Genomic DNA, 22,808 nt, shown 5'->3' with positions numbered 1-22,808 from the left:
TTTTTTTACATATTTTATGACACCTAAAAGACAAATAAATGGGTTGTAATGTGAACTTTAAATTTTGTAACAGAAAAAACACATAAAATATGCAATATATTACTCAAAAATAAAAGTAATACTAGATTATTTTGTCTCAATTATTATTTAAAAAAATGCTATTTTAAAAAAAGAGAATATAGATTTTTTGCAAAATTGCATGTATTTTAATTTAAAATATAATAATTATTGTGTAATAGGTAAATTCTATATTATTGTTATTAGTTAATATATTATTTTAATTTTTGATTTATTATTAGAAATGCACATTCTGAATAAACAGTGCTTGATATTTTTTTTTTATATTTACCTCATGCTCAAATAAAACCCTGTTTCGGCTTAAAGCTTTGACGTTTCATGGAACTATGAAGACTTGTGACAGTTGAGATTGTATCAAAAATATATTTAATCTTTATCCAATTTCTTCAATATTCTGCAGAGACACAAGTTAGATAATAATGTTTATAATTATGAAAAGAAAAACTTTTTAATTCATTTAGGCTTTTATTAATAGTTTTGTCATTCGAAAGTATAAAAAAAATCCATTCCGTATTTTTGAGTTGAGTTAAAGTGCGCATCTGTAACTTTGCACGAGTACAATATAGTTTAGGCATACGAACATACTAATCGCCATTTTCCTCCTTCGTTTTATTCGTAAATGAGCAAATCGTGAGGTATTTATATCTTCAATACGCATAAATATTTTTACATACGTCCTTACATAGACACAATGGACAGAATAATTATAAATAGCTCAGTTTTTTAAACGTTCGTATATCAGTCGCGTAAAATAAAATTCGATTTTATTACCTAGTGAACGATGAAATTCTATAGTTATTTTATAAGGTTTAAGACGTAGTTCAGTCTAACGTTCGATATACCGCCCCCGTACAGTATTGAATAGTTTCTACGTTCAGTTCCACTATATAAGATAAGCGTTCCGTGTAATAATCTACATATTTTATATTTATATATGTATATGTATATATAATATTTGTTTATGTTTTTTTTTAAATTTATTTTTTAAACGCCAGTTTTGCTAAAAATTTAAACACTGTTAAATATATTTTTGCTACAAATATATAATAACCAGATTTATAAGTAATATTAAGCGATTTCAATAGCACATGCATTTTTTGTTATAGCCGGGTTTTATTTGATAATTCTTGAAATATGCAAAAATCTTATTTGATTACTGATTATGACTCAGTATTTATTCCATTGATAGAAAATTGAGTGTTGGGTTATGGGTTAAAATCATATTTTTTAAAAAGTATAACAATATATTTTTTAAATATACGTAGGAATGAAAAGAGCTATTACCGAAACCTGATAAAATGATAAAATCGACCAAAACAGAAAAACTTAATACAATAAATAGTAATTTTGTAAAAATATGTTTAAAATTTTTTTATGTACTCTAAACCAAAAAAAGAGTTGTAATCTAAAAACTCTTGTTTCTGATTACAACTATTGTAGTTTTATTTTGACAAAAAATATAAAATAATCAGGTTAAAAACTAGTGTCATTGTGGAAAAACATAAACTCGATTGTTCGACTTGATGTAATTTATACTGGGACAAATCTGTATTTGAAATCTAATATAACATTTATTTGATTTTTAAAATATGATATACTATAAGTCTTATAAATCCCCTATAAAAAACCCATCAAATAGACATGTCCAATATTGATTATAGAGTTTTGATAAGAATTATGAATAACTATTTTGAGAAATCGGATTTATAATATAATTATTTTTGTAAATAGAAAAAATTGAAAAAAATATTATAGCATCTTTTAATTTAAAAAAAATTGACTATCTATAAAAATTGTCAAAAATCAATCTAATATGTAATATATTGTACTTCATGATCTATCACAATCGATAATAAATATTTAATAAGTATGGATATTTTAGTATAATTTTGCTAAAATTCATCAATCAATAAAATAGTGCATTTGATAAACGCCTAATTTCACATATAAATCAGGTGATAGTATTTTTGTAGCAAAATGGTTTAATTTTCACAAATATACGATTATACAGTGTGATTGCAATGTGCTTAGATAATAATCAAATTGTTGGTAATTTTGTTACATACAATATTCGATCATTTTAAGCACAAACAAAGTTACTAAAATAAGTCTATCAAGATTGCTTGTGTGCACTTCTTCAATTTATGCCATAAAACGTTTTTCAATTTACTAAAAAGAATAATAATATTAATACATACATTATAATGTTTTCATCGTTCGACTATCAATTTTGTTAATAAATACAAATACTAAGGTGCTTAATATTACCACATTTGAAAAATAATTACATAAATTTATCACATTCTATATAATATATATATATCACACTAAACACTTTATTATACAAATGTTACTACTATAATATAGGTATATAATATATTTTTCGGATCAAGTATACCTACATATATAGCAATTGATTTACTGGAAATAAAATTTAATTGATTAGTAGGTGTGTTTTTGGCACCTTTGACTAGTTACGGGGGTTTAACGGGTTAAATCATGGCTAAAACAACTTATAGTGTTTTATCTAACTTTACGTTCGGTCTTGTGCCCGCGATTCAAGTCTCAGATACAAATCCATTTTTACCTCATATTTTGAAAAGTCTACCACATCTAAATTATATAAAAATGCACATAAATTATAAATTTTAATTAATCATCTATGTTCGCATTTCTCTAATGTTGGTTATACACTTAATGGGCAGTAATTTGTTCACTTGCTCAAGTGTAATAATAAATTATATTACATTTTATTTAATAAAAATTCAATAAGGAAATTATTAAAAATATTTTTTTAGGAATAACGCAACATTAGGCCATATCTGGGGTTTAATGTGTTGTTATTATATACAATGTTTTTTTTATATATAATATATTATATATAAATGATATTAAAATTTAACGAGGATAACAAGAAATAGTAATTAAACAACGTTAAATTGCATAAGAACGTTAAAACATGATCATTCTGTTACGTTAATAACTGAACGATCATGTATAGGTATGAGGACGTGACCCAAAAGCTTATGAAGTAGTAACAATTATGTATTAACATTAGTAAATTGTAAATACATTAATAAATAAATAACACATCAAAGCAATAAATCATTAGATTGAAGATATTTTTTATATACATATGTATATATTTTTGCTAAAGTAAATTTTGGGTCGATCCTTATACCTTGGACAGATAAACGATTAATTTTATAAAAATTAACAATTTTACATACGCAATTCTTATATACGTATTTTTTTAAGAATGGCAGTTATTAAGTTTTAATTATTTAAATTATCTAATTCAACACCACCAGAAGAGCCGTTCCGGTGAAGAAATCAATTACCCTGTGTTGAACTGTTTGGTGTCAAATTTAAGGATTTGGTTCCGTATGTATAATATAATATATCATAATAAATACATTTTTTATACATATATGTGGGAATGCGTGAGTGCTATGACGTGCTTTAAACCAAAAATGAATAATTTACCATTCATCTTATAATATTTACATAATCTTTAGTCAATTGACTTATTTCAATATATATTTTATTAACTACATACTTCACACAGTGAATCGAGTTCTCGGAGGTCTTTTATATCGCATTAATAATTTTGATCGTTAAAATTACCGTTTTTATTGTAATATATATATAAAATAATTTATAATATGTGCTTTTTAATAAGTCTAAATTATTAAATAAATTATTGAATACTATCAAACATAAAAAATACAGTAAATTCTATATATATATATATATATATAAGAGTGGACTAAAAGACGTTTTGTTTTCAATTTTGCACTTCATTATATCATGTTCTTAATAAAAACAGTCCTTAGTCCACTATATACATTGTTAATTGTAATATTTTTATGAAAAACTATATCTTAAAAGACGTTATTTCATAGCACCATATCACTTTATAGCTTCTATTGACTTTTTCTCATTACTAAACGGGGTTTATCGGAAATACTTTAACGCCGACACTAAAAGAAACTTCTCTATGAACAGATCCGAATCTAAGGCAGCGATGTGTGCTGCTCGGCCGATGAGAGCGTTTGCCGTGTGCGGCAAAGCGTGCTGAGCATCGTAACGAGCCACGGTCACCGTAGATCTGACGACTAGTGGAGATACCATGTTATGGACCTAATAAAAAGCAACACTTATTATTTATCTGTATCTGTGAGTATAGTAGATTATATAATTACCATCTCTCGGTAAGCTGCTCCGAGATTGCTGTGATCTCGCACGGCAGCTTTGCACAGTTCGAGTCTTGCTGAATGAAGTGGCACATATCTATCTTGTCCGCTGCCACACAATAGGACATGACGGAAGTGATGTAAAGTTGATTTTTGTGCTAGACGATATAAAAAGCTCTGACGAGGATCTGGCGCGTCGCGGAGAGACAATTGCAATAAGGATCCTGATCTCTTCCACTTTTGCATGAACCACATTCCTATATTAAATATTTTAATTGATTATTATTGTTTATATTAAAACTGATATATTATAATCATTTTTTATATGGTCGAAATACATTTTGATTTTTTGACTAAATTCATTGTTTTCAAAACTTTTATAAATTACTAAAATAATATTTTTTTATAAAATTTTCATGATTTATTTTGATATACAAATTTTTGCTTTCTAAATTATAATTATGAATTTAAATTAATGGTATTAGTATAATGTTAATATTTACTAGCGCATTATGTTTATAATGGCATAAAATTGACCATGAAAGAAGCATTCCTGACATATTAATCGACTGTCTGTGATTTATTTATAAAAGGATAAATTGATAGGAGTAATGATAAATGTGTCAGTTAGGTTTATTGCCTCAATCACATATGCGTTTAAAGCTTTCACAACTAACTGCATTTCATTGCATAGTTTTGGGGATCCAAATTCTTCAGCAGCTTAATAGAGCAACCTAATTTGAAGGTTAGTTTATGATCAAAACAGCTTTAAATGAATCAATAATAAAAGCACAATTATATTAATTTTTTAGTAAAAAAATATGAGACATGGAATAAACTAATGTAATTTTATATGCAAATCAAAATTGTAATTACCTGCATTGACTAGGCCGCTTGAATTATATAAAGTTCCAAGATGTGGCCCACTGAGAGATACAAATGTGTGTAATCTAGGCAATAGCGGCCTTAGTTGTGGCCGAGACAAGGCTGAACGTATTATGATAGTTCCTAATGAATGTCCTACGAAGCTTATTCTAGCTGGTTCCGTTCGTAATGTCTCAATATGATGCAAAATTTCCTGAACCAGTCTAAAAATAAAACAACAATTTAGTATATGGTTAATTAGATATTGTCAATGAAGATCATACCTATCAGTCATGGTATCAAAATCAGAAAAGGTATCTCCTTGATTACGCTCCGACATTAAAAAGTCTAAATGTGCGCCTGGCAAACCTAATTCTAGGTACGTTTTAACTAAACGTAGATCAGCAGAATTCCCATCGAGGCCGTGAACACAAACTATTAAATGTAAGCCTGAAACATATTATAGCTTTGTCAATAAGAATCACATTATATTTACATATATGGTGGCGAAAAACTAATTATTGCGATATATAGATAATGAAAACACTAAAATAAATTATAATTCTTGCCATTTCTTTAAATGTTATATGTAACAACATCAATATAGGTATGACAGATCTTATAAATCGCCTATGATACAGAAAAGAGAACAACAATAAAAGCTCATCCTATCTCCTTTTCTTTGTTAAGCTCTAATAGTTTGCAAAATTCTACAAAAGTAGTTTCTTTCAAAAGAAAAGAAAAACACAGATACTGGATTCTTGAAGATTGAGCAAACATTTCAATTAGGGTTTCTGACCGGGGTAGAATTGAAACCGGATACTTGCATGTTTTTAAAAGAACCGAATACCCTGTTATTTTTAACGGGTATCTGGTCATTTTAATTACAATATAATATTTGATTTCTTCATATGAAATATGTATCTCATAATTATATATGTATATACCTTCAGGATTGAACATTCTATATTCATCGCTAATATGAAAGTACGGTAGAGCTGCTTCACAAGGTGGAAAATCTGAGTATAGATTTCCTGGATATTTAACGCTCTGTCTAAATTCATCTCTACACTTGATGAATAGTTTTTCAGATTCTGCAAGACCAACTACAGAAACTAAACTGCTATCTCGATCTAAAAAAAAGTATATTATAATATAGTTATTTAATTACATAACAGTTCACAAAATAAGATAGAGTGTATACAATTTTCTTTATTGTGCTTAGCAAGTTCTCCCGTGCTTTGAGACTTTGTCATACCATTAGAGCTGACAGAACCCGTCCTCCTCTGTTTTCTCTCACGCGCTCCTTCATACACATGATATAAGGGATTATCTAACTGTAAAGGAGCAACCATTGGAGGATCCTGTAATTATAAAGGGTATTAGAATTTGCGTCCATCTGATGATATAATATTAATTTAACCTTAAATGCATCAGGCGGTGGTGGAATATCGCGAAACTGCTGCGGAGGCGGAAGTCGCAAGTCTTCGTACGCCCCATCTGCAATGAAGTGTGATAGGTCTACTTCTGATTTACATTTTTCAGTCTTTGTGCCCTTTTGAGATGCACCGTCCATGTTCATCATTTCGTTCCTCCGGGCCTGTTTCGATTCTTTGCATATTCTATCCATCGTTAGACTTCGAATTTCTGCCGCAAGGAGCTTATCGGTATATTCTATTCTCTCTTTTAAAGCTGCAGGATTCGTTGCGGGTTGAGCCGGCGGCGGTACCTTCGGAAGTTCTTTTCTGATATAGGGATGAAGATTTTCAACAGTCGCTGCAATGGCGTTCCTTACACTGCTGTCCTTCACTACTCCATTTATGAAACAAGGGTTCTGCTTTAGATTTAGAGATTCCATTGTGTTGAATGAGTTGTGTCTTGCGGCGAGCTGTGGTTTGTGAGGAGCGGTATGGAATTGAGTGGGAGTTCTGGGTGCATCGTTAGCTTCTCTAGATTTAGGCGATTTCCGCGACGTAAAGCTACTTCCATTCGATCCATTATGAAAACCTCTATCGCTCCTTATCGGTATATTATTACAAAATATGCAGCTGTCGAATGTGAAAGCCTGTTTGCACTCGCAGCAGTCGAAACTGTCTTTAAGACTGTTCTTAGCGACTTCCATCGCCAATTTTAGAAGCCTCTCCCGCAACTGTTCGCCGTTAAGCACCGTTCTTTTCACATCGCTTATCACGTTTTTATTCTCTTCCGATGACTTGGATTGTAAAGTATTCGTGTGAAGTCCATCTGTATTCGATTTACTTTTCTTCCGTACAGAATTTGTAGTTACTTTTGTAGGTTGTACTTCAGGACTCGAAGGTTCAGAGCTTCTCCTGCTAGAAACCCATCCGCTCTGCTCGCTAAGACTGGAAGTTGAACCGCTTCCTTTGTTCCTGTCCAAATCATCGTCGTTTTTAAACGTATCAGGCGGAAGTATTTTAAAATCTTTGTCTGTAATATCTAAAGGCGGAGAATCAAACGCTGGAGGTGGAGCTAAATTGGGCAACGATTCCGAGAACAAATTGCTGTTCATATTTGATTCGTCAAGAACGGACGCAGCGCTTCTACAATGCCTCAATCCTTCTTGACTATGGTCGAGTCTATAAGGAACACTGGCTGAAGATTCTAATCGCTTGGACGAATGATGCAGACTTTCGTTACTCGAGCTCGTACTGGCTTCAGATATCTGTTGACTCATTTTTTCAGATACTCTATGTCTTGTTGTACTAGATGATCGTTTTTCAGTTTTAGATGCTGATCTCTCTGTTTTAGCGTCCTTCGATCTGCTCGAATGGTGACTACTTACTGAATCTTTACTCGAGTTGAGGCGCGATAGGTCTTTAGCACTGTGATGCAATTTTGTTTGATCTTTGGATTTAGATTTCTTATGCTTTACCGTCGATTGTCCTGATGTTGGAGATTTAGTATAGTTATTAGTTGATACTGCTGATTTTTCATGCTTTGGCATATAAAGACCAACGTCTGAATTATTTATTGCAGGATAATTTGCACCATTTTGATACATAATTGCACAGTCGTTATAATTGTGAAGATATTGGCCTTTATTGCTTTTCTCTAGTGATGCATTGTAATTTGATTGTAAATTTATATTGACGTCGGTCATAGATTTTTGAAAGACATTAGTGGAATTAGATCTATGCATGTTTTTATTGGCAAACATTAAATGGTCGACCGATTGTTGATTTTTGGTATTCACCGGCGGATAAGAGTTTCTTGGTGGAAGCATTGGACGGGGTAAAGTCATATTATAACCTCTTTGAAATTCTAAGGGATTATGTACGTAATTTGTTAAATTTCTATTTGGTATGTCGCCATCGTTATATATATAATAAAATGGATGATTATTAGGTATTGTTGCATTAATGAGCTCACTGTCTTTTACCAATTCCCTATTACCATTATGACCATTTACGTTCGGACCGCATGGATTTTTATATTTCTCTCTAAATTCGTTGATATTTCGACGGTACTCCTCGCCTTTCGTGTTGTAGTTTAATGGAATATTTTGACTGCCTGATCTAACTTGCATAGCGTGCATTGAATCACCGTTCCTTGAATTTTGAAGCGAAGTGCTCGTCAAGTTTCTCGGTAACGTAGTCGGTTTTTGAGGCACATATGAACTTGAGCATTGATTGTATCCAACAAATCTTTTATTCTGAACTTGAGCTGGATGCATTTGTGCTATTGCCGCAGCTAGTGGAGAAACTTTCAATTGATCCAAAGATTTGCTATGTCTCGCAGGTAAAGTGCTCACGCCTGAGTGTTCATTTTTGAACTGATTCGAAAAGCCGTTTACTTGCTGGTTTGCAAAATGTTGATTCATTCTAATCAAATCATTGCCGATGTCCGCTAAAGTTGAAGTGGAATATCGCGAGTGATTCTTGTATTCTTGTATATTAGACGCAAACGGCGGATTCATCATTTGTATTTCGCTAATCTGATTATTGTGCACTATGAAGCGACTGTGTCCAGTGACTTTTATCAATTCTTCTTTTTTCTTTTTGAACGAAGATTCTTTCACAGTTTGCTTAATTAACGTGTTGCGTTTTGGAGAGCCGTTTGCCGATTTCGTCGGTGCTAACGTTAAAGTTGCTTGCACAACGTTGGCTTGTTGACTCTTGAGTTGTGAATCCATGATGTCTATGATCGATTTAGGAAGAGAGAGAGATACTTTGGATGCCTCGGATGAAGGTCTTCGGGATTCTAATAAGGCCACAACACATGCACAATCGTCTGAAACCGAGTCTGTGCACAACAATGGTTCTGAAAGCAAGCATTGTATTAATTATTAGAGCAACTTGAGTAGTTTGAGAAGAGTATAAAAGTAATAAATGTAATAAAATACCGCTTCCAGATTTCATTGTAGTCGAGCTTAAGACTCCAGATCGTCGTCTAGCAAATTCAGCAGTGTCTTGATATCTTTAAAGTTAAATTATGTTAACACAAATACTTGATTTACTTAAATGGGCAAAGTAATAGTTTGATGCATAAGTTTTAACGTATTTTAAAAAACATTATTTGTAATTTTAGTGAAAGTCTCTCTGATAGGTAATATATAAATATTGTACTTTTTTATTTCCACAGTGTATTTTGGGATATGGTTTCCTCGAGTCGCGTCAATGAGCGTACTTAGGAAAACACTTTGATAAGTTGCTGATAAGAAATACACACAATCAGGAGATTTTGGAAGAACTTTGTTTTTGTATGCCACTAATTACTTGACAGTAAACTGATCGTATACAAGGCCATCATAAAACCGATATGGATGTACGGGATACAACTATGGGGCTCAGCAAGCAACTCTAATATATGTAGATATAATGCAAAGATACCAAAATAAAATGTTAAGTATGATATTTGATCCAAATTCATACATCCACCGGGATCTAAATATGGCAATGGCGAAAGAAGAGATCTACAAGACAAACATAAAATATAAAGAAAGACTGACGAACCATCATAATCAACTTGCGAAGGATTTAACAAAAGTCCAATACAGGAAACGCCTAAAGAGGTAGGAAATCTTTCAGTTGCGACGTGAATTTCTGATGGGCGACTCAACCACTTGCCACTAAACGGACAAACAAACTGTTTAATGTCCCATAAGGACAGACTACAAATTTTTTATATAAAAAAACTAGTATCTGTGATTGTGATCCTGAGTACTTTTAGTGGTAATACATCCAAAAACTGGATTTTTAAAATACTCTCAAAAAAAGACAGTTACTGGACTTTTTAACCTTCTGCCGGATTGATCAAATGATAGTTGGGTTTGGTAGCTTACAATTTGTGTAGGTTAGGTTTGGGTTTGAACAGTAAATGAACGTTTCGCAACTGTCAAATTTAATTTCATAGACATTTTAGAGCAACATATAATTTCACTAGCTCCTATCAGTTAAATTATGTTTTCGCTAGCAGAAACATATATCTACCGGTGAAAATGCATTTGAACTTCACTAGTGAAAATATAAATTCACTGTAAAATACACATTTACAGTAATATTTATACATCGTATATAAATAAGTAATTGTAAAATTACGCATGAAGAAGTTGAAATCATATAATTTTACTAGCATCTGCCAGATAAATTAGATTTTAATGGTAAAAATATATATCTACTGCTGAAAATGTAATTCGATACTATATCACCGAAATGAAATATTTAAAAAAATATTTTCGAGATAGATTTGAGACTGGAGAAGGGGGAATGCTCCAACCTCCCTCTCCCAAATGACGTCTCTGGTCAGGACCAACCAGATTTAAACAGTAGTCTCAGCGATGAAGGCGACAATCGCATCAGTAACCAAATGGAAGCGACAACTGGTTGGCGCTCCATTTGCGGATGCGGCCCAGAAGGACTTCGGCGTTTACCGTTGCAGCGAGACGCAGCCCCAGCACCAACATAAGCCGACGGCAGAGCGCCCGAACACTTCTTTTTAATAATGTTTACATGTCGCAGAAACTAAATCTATTCCTAAAAACTTTAAATTGTAATAAATTGCGTCTTAATCCGATTAAATTAATAGGATAATATTTTGCAAAAATATACGTCAAATCTTTTGTATCAACCCAATCAATTAATTTATACCTGTCTTCGAAAATAATTGGCATAATGTGTGGATCGCCGTCTAGTGCTATGCAATGTACTGGTAACGGCGGTAATAAGGCTAAATATCTAGATCTTCGGGTAAGTTCACTTATCGACTGATACGATTGATAGTTGGCATCATAACAACCGGCCAACGAGTGACGAGGATTGTCCAATACGAAGAAGCATTCAGAAAATCTCTTGATCCTGTCGATAAATTGAAATTATGAATCATTGGTCATATTGAGCAAAGTGTAGTGTTCTCCGTAACTAGGCCAAATGTCATTTTATTATATAAAAATAAATAAATCATTAACTACAGTGACGTTCATCTTCATTTTGAATGTCAAGAAAGTCTAGAACTTGAAATATGACGACATAAAAAAATATTAACAGGTTTTTAGATGGTTCTCCGATTTTTCCGGACATGGATTATTCCGGACAGGATCTTTTCGGACAATGATTTTTGCGGATACTAATTATTCCGGACAAGATTTTTGCAAACACTGATTATTCCGGACAAAAAAATATTTTTAATATTATATTAAAATAATAAGATAAACATTTATATTGTTGAATTTTTAACTACCGAGTTCAATGTAGTAATTAATTTGTATAAAATCCAATAAATCAAAATTTTTACTTCGTGAAAAAACGCCAAAAAAAGACTCGTTTCTCGAGGTCGTCTTAATTACTTTTTTCCATTATTAAAAGCGTAATTTTTGTCTAAATCCGTTCAAAAGGATCACGAACATGAAATAAAATTAATGCTCCCATGATTCGATGCAGAGAGTAATTCATGGGGTGTTCACTTTTTGACGCTCGTTTGCTGCCGCTCGCGAGCACCTAACATGTGAAAAACATTTGATGTATTTCATTAAATCACAATAAATCTGCCAATATTCCGGTGTCAGTTACACGACCAGGTACATGGATCACTATTTTTAACGGTAATACACTCGACAGCACGAAAAAAATTGGTCCTATTAATAAACGTGACGCTTCGCAACTGTCAAAAATGACATTGGCTTAGTTCCAAAAACACTACCGGAGCGCTATTATCTTATTGGCTTAATGCATGCATTTGGTAGATAATTTGCCAAATTTATGAATGGCCATTTCACGCAAAAGGTGGTGTAACATATACATACCTGAGATTGTGATGAATAATTGCCAGAGAATTATGTGCATGTGGTTTACCAGAGACGGTTCTAAGAAAGCTGGCCCATTGCAGTGTTACCTATAAAATATATAATAAAACATAATATTTAAAATATGTTAATATCAGACGCGTACAGTAAAATACTTTCCCTTTCGGTTGCGTTCCGCACGCCCTTATCTCTCACTCACTCTCGTCACTTAACACGTGAGCGAATGAACGGGAAAGTATCTCTCCGTACGCGCCTGGTTAATATTATATTAAGCTCTTACCTCTGCACACAATCTAGCAATATCTTGTGCTGCACTGCAAGCAAATTCTTCTTCGGTGTCTCCACTCTAAATATGTTTTATTTATTAATTAATATATGAAGTTGTTTTACATGATTGGAATAAGACATTTATTTTATGTTCTACAAAGTATTATGGTTAGTAAAAAGTACTTTAATGTATAATATGAGTTTAATGAAATACAACGAAGCAGAAAACAGCGGGAAATAAAAATAAGCTTGGATCTTGAGAAAGACTGCTAGCTAAAGAAAACTGTTTACCGTTGGCTTAAAAAAATTTGTACGGTTAGCATTGACCTTGAAAATGAACCATTAAGAAGACCCTATTTGATAAATAAATACTCAGACTAACTAATTAGACTGCAAAAACTAATTAAATCTATGTCATACCTTAGATTTATCTCTCAATTCACTCATTCTCTGTGCTACTTCTCCAATTAATGAATTCGAAGAGCTGCTATTATTAGTTAACGTCGTACCGGTAGAACCACACAGTGTTAACGCATTTTGTAAGCCTTCTAAAGACCCCAGCAAAACACCACATACTTCAGCATGTACTTGCCTAAAATTATTTAATTATTATTGCATTTTTAATTTTAATTAGTAAGCAAAAATCACTCACCTAGCATGTGCTATTCTATTAGAAGCATTTCCACCACCGCATTTTGCAGTTGAGCCTCCAAATAAAACATTTTCTAGGGCACCGCCATTGTTACCTCCACTCCGAACCAATTTACCCCATTGTTTGCTTGATCTTGGTGTACTAAAATAAAATATCTCATAAATACAATTTTAACAAAATGATCACATAATAAATAGTCTTATTAAATAACACATACCAGCTTTGTACGTAATGAAGTATACTTTTTCTTGTGGGTGCAAATCATGTGATAAATAATTATGAATGGGTTTGAATGAGATATTTTAATATAAATTCAAAGTTAACTTACTTCATGTAAGGTTGATGAAGTGCCACAAGAGCGGCGTGGATTGTTATTGAAACGGAAGCTAAATGGAAGTAATCGAAGAGCACCGGAAGATGGTAATGTAATCCGTTTGCAGGTTGAAAGTGTAATCTCAAAACTCTGCATGATACAGGAGCTAGTGTATTGTTGGAAGGTGTTCCTTCACCACACCATAGCTCAACACCTAAACTCCATTCGGCACGTTCGAGACTTTCTTTCAAGTTCTTGCTGTCAACTGTTGAATAATAATACATTAAGATATATTATATTATATGTAAGATCTAAAGTAAAATTATACATTACCTATTTATTATAAACGCAGAAATGTGCAACTTTGAGATTAGTCTTTTTAAATTAGACATTTATATACATATATATTGCGTTCTATTTATGTTTTATTAAAAATAAAATAAAATCTGATCAGATTAGTTTAATTCATTCATTAAAATGTAATGAAAATATGGTTTAAAGGCAATTAAAATCAATAATTTTAGAATACCATTTCCTGGCGGTTTTTTTACGTAATATTATGTGATAATTTATTTTAACAGGATGGCACAGATTATTTAATTTGTCAGTGCAGTTACAATATTTTTTGCAAAATTATTAATATTTAATTAATAACAGTAAACCATGCACTTAGTTTTACTATGTACCGAAAAACATCCTGATATTGTTTGTTTTATTTTACTCAAAACTATACGTGACATGTTTGATATTGCTCTTAGATGTTCCATATAATACACAGCGATCCATAAGTTACTTTAGCATGTAGAAAAACGAATAATTATTCTCTACTTATATAAAAGGAAAAATGTATATCTGTCCTATTTTTGCTTCAAAGCTCTTATTTTACTTCGGTATCTTTATCGTATTGAAAATATCTATAAGCTGTATTGTTTCACGACGATGAGTAAATAGCACAAAAATGCGAAAGTACGGATAATACAAAAATTATACGAACTAAATTAGATCAGTTGGGAGTGAGCTCTTTTTAGATACTTATATTAAAATGTTTTTAAAGGATATATTATGGCCATCGATGTAGAAGCTGTTTATAAAAAAATGACTATTTGCAAAATGTATCAGGGGAATTTTTCATTTTGTAGGACTTGATATGAACAATGAAAAGAAGACGTTTTCTCTTATATAAACTGACCAAATAAAGAATGTCAAAGGCTTACTTGTAGACCTGTGACATTCTTTATTTGGTTAGTAAATAGATTTTTTTATGACTCTTCTCCAACTTCAAGTGTCGAGAGGATCGGAGAAGAGTCATACAAAAGTCACTCAGTGATTACTAACATAAAAATATAATCAAACAAAATAAATTCATTTTTAAGGAGCGTTGATCCTACACACTAAAAAACGTATAAAAATCATTTACCTATTCTTGTAATATTTTAATATTTTACAAACACATTTACCTGTACCATATATGAAAAATTTATAATCTGTCCTTATGGGACATTAAATAATTTATTTGTACGTTTACATAAAAATGTAATATTATATGTATGTACAATATTATAAGAACTTAATTATATTATAAAATATGTGCCAGTATCTATTAAGATATTTTCTTAGAGTTGTTTGTATTGTCTTTTTTATTTTCATAATAGATTAATTTATAAATATGCAGTACTGTTTCATACACCCCAAGATTAAGATTTTGACCTACAAAACCAAATAATCTGTTTTTAATTAAATTTATATATTTAACCATAATTTTGGCTTTAAATAGCTTCGATAGTTCATCTTCTTGCTATTACCTTAAATAGATTCCTCTTTTTTCTAGTCTTAAAGTTCCATCAGAATTAAATTAACCATTTCTATCGAATGTCGAGTAAATCTCCTTCTCTCAGTTTAAATGGCTGTTTTTTCCATTTCCACCAGGTAGCTAATAACATCATGAATATTTTAAGTTCTCCGAAAAACTTGAAGATGAGTTTATTCGTTACTAGTAGTAGATATTAAAATTTCATATAACCGCTTTATACATGTCAAACTGTTTCCAGAATTAATTTAACGTTCTGTTCATCAGTGGCCCTTACTGTCTGTCTAAATGTGTTTCGTAGATAATTATTTTTATACACATGTTATTTTAATTAATGGATTTTATATTTTGAAGCAAACACATAATCTAGATGACCTAGTGCTGTATCAACTAATAACACTTTTAGCACTCATTAATATATAAATATTTAAATAAATTGACAGAGAATGATCAGTGGAATATTAAAAAAATCAAGAATGTATATGAAAATGATGTCATATAAATCTCGGTTCGACATTGAAATTTGTTGAATATTTTGTAATATCGTCTTTAGCGTTTTAATTTCAAGACTTTTTAAATATTTAAGAATATTTTTACATATTAAGTTTAAGCTCTAGATTCGTAGCAATTAATTAATCTTTGTTAAATGGACGGATATCTTATATGGAAATAGTTAATGACAGTTCCTTGTGTTGAAACAATAAATCTGATATAATTTTACAATAAAATATAAATTCCCAGGTAACAGAATTTCAAAATTTTAAACAAAAGTTTATAAGTGTAAATATATTAAAAAAGTTATTAACTTTTACAAGTAAATTGATTTATGAACGCTTTTATAAAATAATTAAAAATGTTACCTAAAAGATGTGCTCTGAATTGAATGATATCTCGTAGAGTAACTTCTTCGTTTCTGTATAATATTTGAAAGGCTCTAGAAGCACCCAAGCCTCCGATGAGTGTGGCGGGGTTGCTTCCGGAATTTCTGATCGTTCCATTGCCGACGATGGCTTCGATCTGAACGGGTACTTTTGGAGAGACTCGAAGTCCCACTCGTATCTGATACAATCTATAATTTGTAATTCAGGATTATAAAAATTGTAAGTATAAAATTTACTTTTATTTTTGCCAACTATATCAAATCACAGATAAATTGTTCACTTAAGTGTCTCAAAATTTGTGAGGAAAGGCTACCTAAAATAGAAATGCAGAATTTTTTGTCATGCTTTCTTGGTTGTCATTTTTTAATTAAGATGTTTGAGCATTTTTTATAAATAGTTGGCAACAATTATTTATTTAATATCAACTGACCCTCGCTGAAAAAGGTCGACATTGTAAAATTTGTATAGCTCTATAGAAAACTCGAAAGTCGCCTGCAAATCACTCATGTTGCAGCTTCATTTATTCGAGACCGCTCTCGATGATTTCTTCTTTGACTTGAACATTCTGAAACAAAAAAAATGGTGAAAAGTGGAATAAATATATTATACGAGATAAATGCGGAAGTTATAGATAAAATATATTAATAAATCATTGAATACATATGATCAACATGGACCTTAATTGATTAAATGAGCGTTAGAACAAGAGTTAATTGATTTCATCAGGGTAGATACGGCCCATCCCCCTTACAAAAAAAGTTTTTAAAAATGAATACAAAATGTGTGTATCTTATTTTTTTTTAATAAAATAGCGGTTTTTTTTAATATTGTATATTTTGCGCAACCCAGAGAGATAAGAGTAAAATAGATGAATTTTGACAGTAATTTATTATTGGAACTAGTCGAGGCAGAATAATTTCATAATACCACTACACTGCTGTTTATTTGGATGTAATTTTAGTGTTCAACTGTTCTTGTCTGACTACAAGAGTTTCATCTCACTTCCTAGTTTATTTCACAATTGTAAATTGCTAGGGGAAGAGTATTGTTAAAATCTAATCTAATCATTAATTTCTCGATTTACGCCGTAGATATGTTCCAGTTCGCAGTAGATATGTATTTTAACGTTTTTTTTAACTTTGCGGGCAAAATCTTCCACGACACGCGTGTACTTCAGAAAGCAACTCAGGACACACTGCAAAAGCAGTGGAAGAGGTTCCAGATGTAGGTCAAGTGCAAGAAGTGGGAGTAAGTTAATTAATGCGTTTGTACATCACCGCGCTACACGTGTGCAATCAAATATGTATGATTTGTAGTATTCAATTTTTTTTACTGTACTGCGTAAAAGTAAAATCATGTAAAACGAGCACTGCGTAAATCGAGCGATAAGTGTTTATATCAAGTCATTTATATCATTCTTCACGACTAACTATAAACTGTCATTATTTTTTATGTTAAACGAAATATTTTATTAGTAATCATTTCAATCCTTCGTGGTTTGTCCACTTTTTGGTGTTTCATTGTGACTAAAAAATAGAACAGATATCTTTACTGATTATTATTATTACTTCTCAGAAGGTAAAAATTCACGTCAAAAGCAATAAAATCGCTCGGCGTGGTTGCAGTGGGAACGCTCGGCAACGAGCGTTCCCAAAATTCGGTTTTAATGTCCTTTTTAGAAATCGTAATATGCTAAAAAAATTGCTCTGGGATCCTTAAGGCGCGTGGCCCACTTACAAGGACGACTTACAATAAGTGAGAATCAAATGAAGCATATCCAAACTAAATTTTGAACAATAGGAGAGCGCAAAAAACAATTATCCCTTCACAGAAATCAAAAATCTACGTCAAAAGAAATAAAATTGGATGGGAACGCTCGGCAACGAGCGTTCCCACTGCGATGGCGACGGCACGATTTTATTGCCTTTGACGTTAATTTTTGCCTTCTGAAAAGGGATAATTGTTTTTTGCGCTCTTCTATTGGACAAAATTCGGTTTTGATGTACTTTTTAGAAATCGTAATATGCTAAAAAAAATCACGCCGGGATCCTTAAGGCACGGGCCCCACTCGCCTTGCTCTAGCGCCGGGCCTGGATTTAATCAACATATAAATATCTCACATGTTCTCTTTTTCGGCACCCAATGCGCGCAGAGCTTCCGGTAGTATCAGCTTCGAAAATAATAAAAATTGATGAATTTCAGCAGCAGAAAAAGCGGATTAATGAATGAATTTAACATGTTATTACGCGTTACGCGTAACCTAGCAAAAATAACAGTATTGTCATCAAAATAAAAATTATTTTCTTTTGTTTTTTATGTTTATATTCTGAATATCCATCGTTTAACATGTAACTTAAATACTAATAATATATTAATTTAAATAAAATAAAGATTTAATTATAAAAAATAAAATTAACACCGCCTTGATATGCTCTTCTTAGGATGTAGATTATTTAAAATATTATATAAATATATTATATTTAAAAAGTACATTCATAAATTTGTTTTTATCTCTTGTGACATATTCTGTGATTTAATTATTATTTTTTTATTCACTAAATAGTAAATTATTTATTTATTAAATATTATATATCTATTAACTGACTAGTGAAAATGTATATATTATTTTTTTATTCACTGACTAGTGAATATGAATATGCGAGTATGTAGGTCGAATAAAAAGTTGTATTATTACATCACATTGAAAACACAAAATAAAAATAAGTTGACATAAATAGTTGCCTGCATGTTTGCGATCATTCCGAGAATTTTTTTACCTATTTTTGCGCGGATAATTTATTTCAGCAAATATTAAGTAGTCCTTGTGCAAGCCAGTTGACACAGCTAGTATTACAGATTTTGTTGATTTACGTTATATCATAATTTTATTATTTCCAGAGCATTATGAAACTTAAATAAACTATTTACTTGCACTAAAAACATTACATAATATTTGTGATCGGAGCTATAAAAATAAAGTCATAAATACAACTTTCATGATTTTTGAGATTCGTGGCGTCATTCCAAAAACTTTTTTTTGATGTGACACGTTAAATTGTGATTAAACAAGACTTCTAATAAAATTTAATTTACAATAGTTTATCTTAAATTATTTGCGTATTTTTTATTTTTGGTTTCTATTTTAATTTCATTTTATTATTTATAAAATGTATTTGCGATTGCGAATATGACCAACCAGAAAAAAATACCCGAATGTCCAGTAATTGTCGAATCAATAATAGTTATGGGGATACACTGTATCATGTTACGTATTTTAATTAATTTTGTGATATTCGACACGAATTCGTGTCTGAGAGGAATGAAAATACAATTTGTTGATTGCGAAAACAAGGCATGTAAAAATGGGCGTTGTTAATCCCTTTAAATGTTATATCAGCGTTTCTCAAAGACGGCGAATATATTAAATCTTAAGCTTTTTAAAATATTATCACTAAATAATGAGATTTTTAGGACTCTTCAATAAAAGTAAAATTTCTCGCTACTCGACTAAAAACAGATTTGTTTTAAATGCTTTAAATTAATAAATAAATATAATGATCTTATTCACGCAGATTTAGTCGAGCACTACATATTTCTGCTACTACTGTTACGATTCGTTACTTAAACGATATGAAAACAATTTTTACAATTATAACAACGTTAGAATTTGTCAAAGGCACCTGTTTTTTTATTACCAATCTGACTATAATGACTTAAAAGGTTTTCCCAATGCGTCATGATGGCCACTATATAAACAAGAGTTAAACCATTTTTTTTAAATATGATGTACACATATGATGATAAAAAAGTTAAATAATATTTTACAGGAAATTTATTGATTTTTGCACTAATTGGTTAAATAAAAAATATCCGTAAAAATGTTACGAATATATTCGAATATTCGATAGTGATAAAGGATTATGTTAGATTTTCGGCACTACAAGTGATTGAAATTTTATTATAAGTGGCTTACATTTAATAGATAATAGATGTATCCAATTGCCAGACTTCATTGTTTGTCTGAGTATTGTTCCCACGATGGGACACTGGGATAACATCTGTCATGTTTCAGCGCTAGATCTATAGTATAAGTAATAATGTTACTTATTACTTAATAATGTTGGTTATTTGTTTGAAATAACGTTTGACGCATTCAATTTAAACACGTTATCTATCAGATAACATCACAAAAAATGCGATTTTTACGATATTTAAAAAATACACGCATAAGTGTAGTTTGCTAAAAGCTGAAAATCGATAAATTCAATAAAGTGTTCTTGATTATGTGAACTGACTACACATTTATTATAATTATAAAATAAAAATATTTTATATTATATATGTACATATGTGGTACAGTGACGTATATGTGTGTTTTCATAGCACGGGTTAAACGACTTTAGTCCGGACTAAGAACGGGGCAAGGGCGGAAAACGAAAGCAGATAGCGTCTTTTCCTCAAGAAAATTTATTATGGACCACTATTATGGTTCCTGTAACCTTTGACATTAAGCTCCGCCGCGGTGAGTATACATACATACGTTCATTTCCACTGCGAATCTCGCTTAATACGCGCTAATCGATCGCTTTTCCGGACAAAATTGCACATATATACATGCACACACACACAGACACATATATACGGGCACGTGGCTTGTACGGAATTATCTACTGGTACATACGCATTTATGAGAATATATTGATGGACGTGTGTAATATTTTGTGGAGTTACCGAGGTTTTATTTTTCATTTATTTTGATTTACGGTTAGATATTTCATATGAGCTAGGTATGATATAGTAACTTGCAATATACAATACTTTATAGTAAAAAAAATAATTAGCATCCTGTCGTAAAAACTAGCATAACGCGGAATTTTTAATTTAGAGTTTGCGAAAAATATAAATTAAAAACAAATTTAATTGCTATAAATTTAAGTACATATTTCAGAAAATGAATTATGACGTGTAAATTATAATGTAAAAGTTTCGTGAACGTAAAGCACGAATAAATTACATTTATGATCAAGAAAATAAAGGTTCGTAAAGTTTTCATTTCTGTTCTTAATTGGAAACGAAAATATTAACAGACTTGAGACTGCTATGATGTTATAATCAAGAAACTGGTTCACAGCCGCAATAAATATATTGAGATCATTGAAAAATATAATTAAAAATATATAAAAAAGTCAACCATAAAATAAAATTATTTTTCGATTTTTCCTAGTATAAAAAAATTAAGCCTACTTCAAGAATATTTATAACATATTTTTAATCTCAAAAAATTATGCTTATAAATTGATTCGCGTACTTTCTGAAATACTATGATTAAGTAAAAATAAATAAAGATGTGTTCTAAAGATATTATAATTAGATTCCAAATTAAATGCTTTAGAAATATTTTGTGGACCTAAAATCTTTACTTTTAGGATCACCCGTGTATATTCATATATAATATAACGTGCTTATGGGCTATTTAACATAATAAGTTTTTAACTTAATTGATTGTAAAATTAAAATGTCGAGCGGAAAAATATTTCTTCTTACATAAGAAACTTAATATTCCTCCCCTTTTCATTAATTTATGAGTGTATTTTACATATGTGAATTATTAAAACACATCGCGGCTATTTTCCACTATTTGTTTTTCGCGGTCTCTCGCTTTTTAAAACGATCTCAAGTCACGCGAACTTCTATAGAACATTTCTTACAACTAAAAAACTCCCCCTCACCACGTGTTTCATATAAAAAATATCGAAAGAAATTACAGACGCTAGCGCACTGACGCTCACGTCTCTCGAAATAAACAGGATACAATAGAGCACTTTTTTAGCTCTTATTCGAAACTACTTTAGCGTCGTGTAAATAATGTGATTAATTTTAGCATTAACGCCGGATTAAATCTGGACGAGAGGATCGTTTAACGTCTAAAAATAAAACGCGCAACCGAAACACCGGGTCACGTTTGCATTGTTAGTTTCGAATGAATTAAAACGTCTATTTTAGTGTACGTGCTCGTTCTAAATGCGGAAAGTGCAGCTGAAAAAGAGCAAAGTTTCCACAACGCGAACCTTAACCTTCGTTGAATGAAAATCACGCCCCAGTATCGATATGGACGCTAAAAATATTTATTTATTTATTTTTAATATTAATTGTGATACTTATTGCTGTTTTCATTGATGATTTCTGAAATTAGCGATTTTATCGCCATTTTGTTACGATTTTGACGTTTATCGTTTTATTTATAAATTATCCAAATATCATAAAAGTCGGCCATGAACAATCATCGATTTATTTGACGTTTAATTATCGATTTCCCTTCCTTTTAATTGTTTACCTCGATTCGGCGCGTATTGGACCGTTTATCACTGTTTTTTAAATGCACTGTTCGTAGCACTGATTTCACTGTTTTGAAGCGCGCTCGGTTACGCCCCAGTAGTGTATTCGTGTAGGTGTCCGGGGCTCGCGGCCGACAGAAGCGCCGCCATTGATCGC

The 22,808-nt window shown here is 31.2% G+C and overlaps 1 protein-coding gene and 1 long non-coding RNA gene across 5 annotated transcripts; one reads left to right on the top strand and one right to left on the bottom strand.

The window, feature by feature from the left end:
* The first annotated feature begins 388 nt into the window (after positions 1–388).
* LOC148229631 (uncharacterized) lies at positions 389–11,205 on the top strand. Of its 3 annotated transcripts, none has more exons than XR_015811326.1 (5): positions 389–486; positions 3,337–3,462; positions 4,087–4,257; positions 9,741–10,170; positions 10,843–11,205. It is a non-coding gene; the product is annotated as an uncharacterized LOC148229631 (long non-coding RNA). The 3 variants fall into 3 exon arrangements; XR_015811327.1 differs by having other exon boundaries at positions 392–486; positions 3,390–3,462; XR_015811328.1 differs by lacking the exon at positions 9,741–10,170 and having other exon boundaries at positions 392–486; positions 3,390–3,462.
* Positions 3,889–22,808, bottom strand: LOC148229630 (protein FAM135A). Of its 2 annotated transcripts, XM_088197254.1 has the most exons (18): positions 22,651–22,808; positions 16,747–16,881; positions 16,296–16,504; positions 13,644–13,893; positions 13,533–13,562; positions 13,316–13,456; positions 13,084–13,255; positions 12,677–12,742; positions 12,397–12,485; positions 11,246–11,452; positions 9,502–9,575; positions 6,562–9,419; positions 6,343–6,502; positions 6,086–6,271; positions 5,423–5,588; positions 5,151–5,362; positions 4,284–4,531; positions 3,889–4,221 (listed from the first exon to the last, which is right to left on the bottom strand). In XM_088197254.1, the coding sequence occupies exons 2-18, from the start codon at positions 16,821–16,823 to the stop codon at positions 4,036–4,038; spliced, it is 5,331 nt and encodes a 1,776-aa protein (XP_088053380.1). In that variant the 5' UTR covers positions 16,824–16,881; positions 22,651–22,808; the 3' UTR covers positions 3,889–4,035. The 2 variants fall into 2 exon arrangements, with proteins under 2 accessions (XP_088053380.1, XP_088053381.1); XM_088197255.1 differs by lacking the exon at positions 13,533–13,562.

This window comes from Plectrocnemia conspersa, unplaced genomic scaffold (genome assembly GCF_051122295.1).
Source record: "Plectrocnemia conspersa isolate PC_06_02 unplaced genomic scaffold, ASM5112229v1 ptg000011l, whole genome shotgun sequence".
Taxonomy (NCBI): Eukaryota; Metazoa; Arthropoda; class Insecta; order Trichoptera; family Polycentropodidae; genus Plectrocnemia; species Plectrocnemia conspersa.
Note: the sequence above shows the minus strand (reverse complement) of the source record. Positions and strands in the feature narration are given on the sequence as shown.